Source organism: Atta cephalotes (genome assembly GCF_000143395.1).
Source record: "Atta cephalotes unplaced genomic scaffold scaffold00092, whole genome shotgun sequence".
Classification (NCBI taxonomy): Eukaryota; Metazoa; Arthropoda; class Insecta; order Hymenoptera; family Formicidae; genus Atta; species Atta cephalotes.
Window position 1 is genome coordinate 407,847 of NW_012130156.1, and position 8,791 is coordinate 416,637.

Below are 8,791 nucleotides of genomic sequence, written 5' to 3' on the forward strand. Positions count from 1 at the left end.
TATATATATATATATATATATATATATATATATATATATATATATATATATATATATATATATATATATATATATATATATATATATATATATATATATATATATATATATACATTTTATTGGATATTATATTGTTCTTTTTGATATAGGTCGAATGGTTTTGGAATGGTAAACCATTGCGAACAGGATCTCGCTTCCGCACTTTTTGCGATTTTGGTTTCGTCATTTTGGAAATTTCTCCTATCTACCCTGAAGATTCTGGCGAATATAGTTGTAGAGCAACAAATGACTACGGTGAGGCCGTGACAACGTGCACAATGAAATGTACGGGCAAACGCAGTATTATTTTGGAATCTCAGTTACCCAAAGGTATGGAGAGTACAATTGATAAGATTGCTGAGTTGGAAGGTCTTGGAGCTGTTTCGGGTCAGATCAGTCCCGAGGACGATACTGGTAGACCGCCAGAATTTATCACGACTCCTTCTGACTTAACTTTGACTGAAAATTCTCTTGCTCACTTCGAATGCCGATTACAACCAATTAACGATTCTAGTATGAGAGTCGAATGGTTCCACAACGGCAAACCTCTTCTCGCTGGTAGTAGAGTCAAAACGATTCATGACTTTGGTTTCGTCATTCTAGAAGTTGCAAATTGCTATCAACGCGATTCCGGCTTATATACTTGTAAAGCCACCAATCGTCATGGTGAAGCCACAGTATCATGCAAGCTTCAAGTTCGCGGACGTCAAGGTATCATTCTGGAACCTCAATTACCGAATAATTTTAAAACTGGTACAGAAAGCATTCAAAAACTGGAAGAGTCCCTATATAAGAAGGATGAGATTTTGGCGGAAGAAGAAATGCCGAATCCACCAAAATTTATTGTCGAACTTAAAGACATTGAAGTTGAAGAAGCTGGACCGAGTCACTTTGATTGTAGAGTCGAGCCTGTGGGTGATCCTACTATGCGTATTGATTGGTTCCACAATGGACGGCCCTTCGCGACAGGTTCTCGTGTCCATCAAATTAATGATTTTGGATTTATATCATTGGATATGTCGTATACATATGCACGAGATAGCGGCGAATATGTCTGCAGAGCTACCAACAAATGGGGTTCTGCTACTACCAAGGCTGCCATTACTTGTAAATGTAAGTTGCATATTTCGATCTTAAAAATGTAGATATATCTTAATTATTATAGTATAAAACAGAAATAATTTCTTATTTCATTCTCTTTTATAGCCAAGAAAACAATAGATTTTGATTCTCAATTACCAATGGGAATGAGTGGTGAAAAGCTAAAAGAATTGGAACGAGGACCGGTCTCTCAAGCTCCTGCGGAAGAAGCACCTCAACAACCGCCTCATTTCATCACGCAAATCCAATCAACAACTATCGACGAGGGTGAACCAGTCAGATTCGAATGCCGTGTAGAACCCAAAGAGGACCCGAATTTACACATCGAATGGTATAGAAATGGCAAATTGATACCTGCTGGGCACAGATATAGAACGGTTTACGATATGGGATTTGTATCTATGGATATCTTATATGTTTATCCTGAGGATTCTGGTGAATATGTTTGCAAAGCCATCAATAATCTTGGAGAAGATACCACTCGAGCTGCTGTATCTTGCAAGAGTATGTTATATTTTAATCTTTTATTAGTTTTCATTGTTCAAGCTAAATCAGTTATATCAAAGAGGACTTATCAAATAAATTTTTTTTCACAGAATTACCAAGCATTATTCTACAAAATCAAGTACCAAAAGGTATGAAAAAATCAGAAGCCTTGATGCAGATGGAAGCGACAATTAAAAAATATACTTCGGAAATACATTTAACCGAAGACGATCTATATGATGCGGATAAAAAACAGCCGCCTCGTTTCGTCACGCAAATTCAAGATCAGACCGATCTTGTTGAAATGAATAGTACCAAATTTGAATGCCAATTGGCACCTGTGGGTGATCCAAATATGAAAGTCGAATGGTTCTTTAACGGGAAACCATTACCTCATAAGAATCGATTTACGCCTATTTATGATTTTGGCTATGTAGCAATGAATTTTGGTTGGGTTTATCCAGAAGACAGTGGCGAGTATTTATGCAGAGCTACGAACCTTTATGGAATGGACGAGACCAGAGCTATAATCAAAACTGCGGGAAAACCAGGAATTATCTATGAGTCTCAACTTCCAAAAGGCATGAAAAGCATCGAGAAAATCAGAGAAATGGAAGCGGCATGGCAAATGTAAGATATTATTTTACACTTCATTTATTGTGTATAAGAAAAATAATTTCTTTGACTGATAAAATTATTAAAACATAAAATTTATTTTATACATATCTTGAGATATTGTTTCCAAGAAAAAAGACTTTTCAAAAGAAAAAAAATTGTTTTTTTCAAGTATTTATTTGTCCATATGACGAAAAATCATCAATATAAAATGATAATATGTATTATTTAAAATATCAAACCTTAGAGTACCCGAAGAAGAAGGTGAACAAGAAAAAATACGCTCGGCACCTATTTTCGTGAGCAAACCAGAACCGGTAATTGTCGAAGAAGGTGACTGGTCTAGATTCTGTTGTCGAGTCACTGGTTATCCAAGACCTCGAGTTATGTGGATAATCAATGGACATACGGTAGTCAATGTAAGTTTCAAAATATCACTTGCAATACATTAAATGATGCTTCTGGCCAAAATATATTCATAATGTAATTATATTAAATTTGTCCCCTTTTTCACGCAGGGATCCCGCTATAAATTAACGTACGATGGCATGTATCATCTAGATATACCAAAGACGAGACAGTACGATCACGGAAAAGTTGAAGTGATTGCAAGAAGCTCCGTTGGCGAAGCATGTACAGAAACAACTCTAACGGTGAAGCAACGAAGCGACGATTACCGCGGTGTATTGAAAAATTCACCAAGGCGTAAGTTTTCGCTCCTATCATATAAATATATGGCCATGACTTCTTCGTGTCTTACAATGAAATAAAGTATATTTTTATAGAACAATGAGATTGTATAAGCAAAAGAAATATAAAAATTGAATATAAAAATTGTAAATTTAATTAATTAATTATTAACTTTCTATAACTTTCTTGAAAAATACGAAGAATTTATGCGCAGTAACAATTTGAATGGATTACAATAATACAGATATATCACACGTGAAAATGAAAAGAAAAAACGGTTGTAAATCTCCAATAACGATTCGCGAAAGGCGAGCGTAGATTGGAAATATCGAGCAACCGAAACGCAGTACATTTTCTATATATCGATACGACACATGCATTCGAATACAGAGAACACTCTAAACTATTCGAACATAAATGATTCCTTTTTTCCTACTTTCCACATTTGGCACTCCAAAGCCACAAAAACCATCTCAAATCCGACAGCTTCTTCTGCTTCTCCTTCTTCGTCATGGTTGGAAATATCAACGGGAATATTAGAGCAACTTAGGGGTATCGTATCTCTCACTTCATTCAGGTATGAAAAATATAATCGTCGGAAAAACGTTAATATTGTCTTATATTTTATTAATGTTTTTTTTTCTTATAAATACGATCATATATTATATTGTTGCGCTGGAGAATACGGCGGGTTTATTGCTCATTAGTGTGTTTCATTCAATCTCAATTTATTTACTTCTTATGTTTATACTTAACCCTTAATCTGTATTTAAGATATTTGTTTAAGATAAATATACTGAGGAATCCGCTCCGATGACTTTAACCCTGACATATGTAGTCAAGATCATGATCCTAAAAGTGATCTCCAACAGGTTTTAGCCATCGTTATTCGTTAAAAAGTTTTTAACAGAAAAAGTTCCGCTATAAAACAAAAATTCTCTGCTTTAAAATAAATTTTCTACTTTAAAAACAAAAATTTTCTTTGAAAACATTATTTTCTTATATAAATTTTGTTTTTAAAATAGAAAATTTATGATTTTGTAAAGACGTTTTATTCAAAATAAAGCTCTATCTCATCTTCCTCCCTGCCTAAAGATGACTTTTGATGAAGGTGGACCTTACTTCGCGTAGAAAGTTGAACTTTCTCAGACAGGGAAGAAGAGATAAGGTGGACCATTTACCTTATTTAATATTTATTCTTATTCATTGTACTATAGGCACTCTATATTTTTTGTTCCCTTACTGTTATATAAAATAATTCATGTCCGGTATTGTTTGTAGAAAATGCAAATATCGAACAGATTCCGTATTTCTCATCAATATTGCGCAATCAATATATAATTTGATCTTAATTACTATCATGTGTTTAATTTGCTGTTTTTCTTGCTTTTTTGTTTATCTTTTCCTTTTTTTTCTTTTTGAATATGCGTTTTCTATTAGGTGTGGGAAAAAGTTCGTGGCCCGTTAGATGTAACGGAAAAAACGCCACAAACTTTTTCCCACACCTAATATATTATCCATCCTTTAATGTCTCGTACGAAAAGTAGCAAGCGGTTGTATATTAACTTAATTAATTCGTCGAAAAAAAAAATGAAATTCGATGATTTGCGTAAAATTACTTAGTTAATCAAACGAAGGAATTTTGTGATTCAGAATATTATATATGTTCTCTTTAAATTGAAAGAAAACCTTCTCATAATACGAAGGAGAGCACGTACATAAGAAACAAATAATTTAATCTAACAATATTTTTGATAATATGTGAAAACAAAATAATTTCAGATATGTATTAACCATGCGAATTTTCCATACCCAGCTCGATTCCTATTATCTGTCATCTAAGTGTCGTCGATATGTGTTGTATCGTCGTTCACGTACTGTGTCTTAGGTATCGTGATTTTCGAGATTTTAGATATTTTTGTTTCTTGATTAAGAGAAACGCAATGTTGCTTTAGTGAGGTTTCTGAATCTGATCTTGTAATAAATTATAATGTAAATGATTCATTACATTTTCAAGGGAAAATGTATGCAAATGCTATATAATACCTCACTGAGAGGGACGCTGTATTCGCTAATTAAGAATCCAAAATTAAACCAATCCATGATACGTCCATATGCGTTCTTCTTTATGAGATGTACGAAATACGAGAGCACAGAGATATCATGTATTGTTTCTTTAGCCTGGTACGATTATGGACTAACACAGTACCAGACCGAGCGGCAAAATACAGAATTGGAGCGTGTGTTCGACGAACGTCATCAAAGTGTTTCCCAAGGAATCGAGATTGCCACAGAGCATCTTGGCCCTAAAGTTATTAAAGAACCAGACACTGAGTGGCAGAAATCCGTCAAGAGCAAGAAAAATGAAGATTATTATAATAAGTTGATGAATCTCGAAGAGGAACAAGTGCTTAAAGAGACCAGGTTAAGAGAAGCTTCACATCAATTTGCTATTCCTGGTGATAAAGTCGTTGCACATTCCTTAGCAAAGGGAATGGCTCAAAAGTATGAAGAAAGTTTGTAAGTATATATTATAATAAATATTTAATAATATTGGCAATCTATATTCAAATATTTAGTGATAATATTTGATAATTTCTTATTATTAGAGAAGAACAACCGCAACAAGAACCTGTACAAGCACCTCCGAAATATGTAAAAAAACCATTTGTTACCGAAGTGGATATAGATACAGAACGCGTTAAAGCCACGGGAAAATATCCTCCGGAACCATCTGAATCTACAGTTCATGGTCGCGAAGTTCATGTTGCAAAACAAAAACAAATACAAAAAGAAGTCAAAGGTGACGTAGAAATAACGAGAAAAATTACAGCAACGGAGACAACAGAAGTAGAACATAAAGCGAAAACACAAGAACGCGTGGTGCAAGGTCAAGTCAAACCTGCCAAACCTCCTATTTTTACAAAGAAGATTCAACCTTGTAGAGCATTTGAGCAAGAACAAGCGAAATTTGAAGTTGAATTTGATGGCGATCCACTACCAACTATCAAATGGTATCGCGAAGATTTTCCTATACAAAATTCAGCTGATCTTCAAATTTATACCTTCAGCACCAAATCAGTGTTAATTATCAGACAAGTTTTTATGGAAGATTCTGGTGTCTTTTCTGTTATCGCTGAGAATAGAGGAGGAAAAGCCAAATGTAGTGCCAATTTAGTCGTAGAGGAACGCAGAAGGCAGCCTGGACGAGGTGGCACGGTACCACCCAGTTTCTTATCCACAATCCAATCTGCTTCTGTTACTACCGGACAACTCGCTAGATTTGATGCCAAAATTACCGGCACTAAACCTTTGGATGTTTATTGGCTCAAGGTAAAATAAGTAAAATACATATAAAATGTATATGTGCTATAAACTTGCCGATTCGATTGATGATTTTATACATAGCGCATAGTGAACAGAAAATTTAAATTAATTTACGTTTGAATCTTTTTTATTATAGAACGGCAAAAAGATAATAGCGGACATCCGTTATAAAACTTTGGAAGAAGATAATATTTATACACTTCTGATTCTCGAGACAATATCAGAAGACATTGGCAAATATGAATGTGTTGCGATTAACAGTGCTGGAGAAGCACGTTGCGAAGCGGAATGTACTGTTCGCGGACCTCAATCTCCAACAAAGGTCACAAAACCTACAACACCAACAGTAGAAAAAGCGCCAACTGTTCTAGAGCCATTAAGAGATCAAATCATTAAGGAAGGAACTTCAGTCGCTTTCGCTTGTAGAATCGCAGGAAAGCCTATTCCCACTATACAGTGGAAAAAAGCTGATAAAGTATGTATAATGAAATAATAGCTACAATAAAATAACTGTGACATAATGAATTTTTAAAATAATTTTATTCGCGAATGCTTATATTATTTGTGTAGGTAATCAAACCGTCGAAGTATTTTCAAATGCAAAAAGAAGGCGATTTCTGTACTTTGAGGATTTCTGAAGCCTTTCCCGAAGATGAAGGTGTTTATAAATGTATTGCTAAAAACCCCGCTGGTGAGGTCACAACGTCTGCCAATCTCAGAGTTCTCGGTAAGACAAAAAAAAAATTCAAATTCAATATTTTTAAAAATTTTTTATCAACGGCATAAAATATAATAAATATCAAAAAATAAAAAGTTCAAATTCGATCTTTTTAAATTTTTTATTAACGACATTGACGCATCATTTTCAATTAGCGCCCGATACAACTGATGTCCTGGCAAAATTGACTCCTTTGAAGGATCAAATAGTGATAGAGGGACAACCAGCTCAATTTAAAACTCAAGTGAGTCTGGCAAAGCCTAAGCCAACAATTCAGTGGTATCGAGAGGGTGCCTTGATCCCACAATCACCAGATTTTCAGGTAAATATTTTGCCATTATTCTTCCATATCATCGAAGGAGATTTTATGTTTAGACATGATATTCAGGGAAGACATGGCACATATCATTTTCAGATGATTCATGAAGGGAACAATGCGGTGCTGTTGATAGCAACTACCTACGAGGAGGATACTGGTACTTTCACTTGCCGCGCTACAACTTCAGCCGGTACCGTAGAAACATCTGCCAAACTCATCGTCAAAAGTAAGAATTGAATAAAAGATATAGAATCGATTGCTAACATGACACACGATTGTTCTTATATTATACTCCAACAACTGCCGGAGATAAATACTCGAGACAGTAGCATGACAACAATCAATTAACAAATTAATAATATTAGCGAATTGTTTGTTAAATCTTGAAAAAGGTTATTCTAACTTTTTTAGTTTGTTGTACTTCTTGTTGTACATTGATTAAATCGGTAATAATCTCGTGGGAATTATAGATTAGTAGTTTTCAAGATGTCAAAAGAATTAGCTGCTTTTCAATGGCGCATGATACAGCAATAGATATAAAATGGATGTTGAATAAAATGATCATTGAATTTTTACAATATCAAAAATTTTTACAATATCGCAATTGATCATTGCTAATGTATACATTAATTTCCGTCTAATGTGTTTATTGCGACTAACGTCTTTACATCGTCTCAAAGTCTTACAACGTCTCCGCGCAGCACGATTCGCCGTAAATATCCGCCCATATTTTTATTTTTGTGCTTTATTGTTGCCTTCCTTAAAAAAACGTAACCTACCGACCTTGCTAGAGTTCTCAACTTCCATCTCAAACAGATCTCCTGTAATTAAAAATGACGTGCGCGTCCGGGGAGTTTGTGTACTAACTATTTTGAGAATAGTTGAGCGAGTGAAACGAGGAATAATTAATAACAATAAATTATTATTAAGAAACTTGTTCAGATTATTGCATTATAAAACTACAAATTTCGCGCGCAAAAATTATCTTAAGAATTATATCACTTAAGTAAGAAAATCACGAATGTAATGCTAAAATTAAAGTGCTGTAAAAGCAAAATTAAAATAAAAATCGAAATTGTTTGTAATGTAATCGATCAGGACAAGTGCGATCATTTTTTAAGATTAATACAATATAGATGATTGGTAGAATGAAATGTCGTTCCACTTGTATTGCCAATATTTTGATTTGCTTCTTAGGATAAAAATGATGTTCGCTTTTCACAAAGAATATTATAACTTTGTAAATAGAAAAATCAAAATTGGAAATTTTGCGCGACATTAATCAGTATGGAAAAACAAAAGAAAAATAGCAATGCAACTGCGTTGAATATATGTAACTCGTTTACTCGTTCGCTGTATAATTTTGATGTTGATTATAAAAAATATATCGTAAAAAAAATATATATATTTACATATACATATTATACAGTTTTCTCACTATATATGTACGTCCACTTTACGATTATACATATATGTATGTATGTATGTGTATATAT

At 33.9% G+C, this 8,791-nt stretch overlaps 1 protein-coding gene across 1 annotated transcript in view; it reads left to right on the forward strand.

The window, feature by feature from the left end:
* LOC105624884 (titin-like) overlaps nucleotides 1-8,791 on the forward strand; it is an 84,833-nt gene that overhangs the window by 17,865 nt on the left and 58,177 nt on the right. Inside the window, 11 exon segments of the mRNA XM_012206234.1 lie at nucleotides 150-1,152; nucleotides 1,246-1,644; nucleotides 1,737-2,256; nucleotides 2,489-2,660; nucleotides 2,760-2,946; nucleotides 5,112-5,447; nucleotides 5,546-6,264; nucleotides 6,395-6,733; nucleotides 6,829-6,985; nucleotides 7,132-7,298; nucleotides 7,392-7,521. Coding sequence (XP_012061624.1) covers nucleotides 150-1,152; nucleotides 1,246-1,644; nucleotides 1,737-2,256; nucleotides 2,489-2,660; nucleotides 2,760-2,946; nucleotides 5,112-5,447; nucleotides 5,546-6,264; nucleotides 6,395-6,733; nucleotides 6,829-6,985; nucleotides 7,132-7,298; nucleotides 7,392-7,521 — 4,129 coding nt within the window.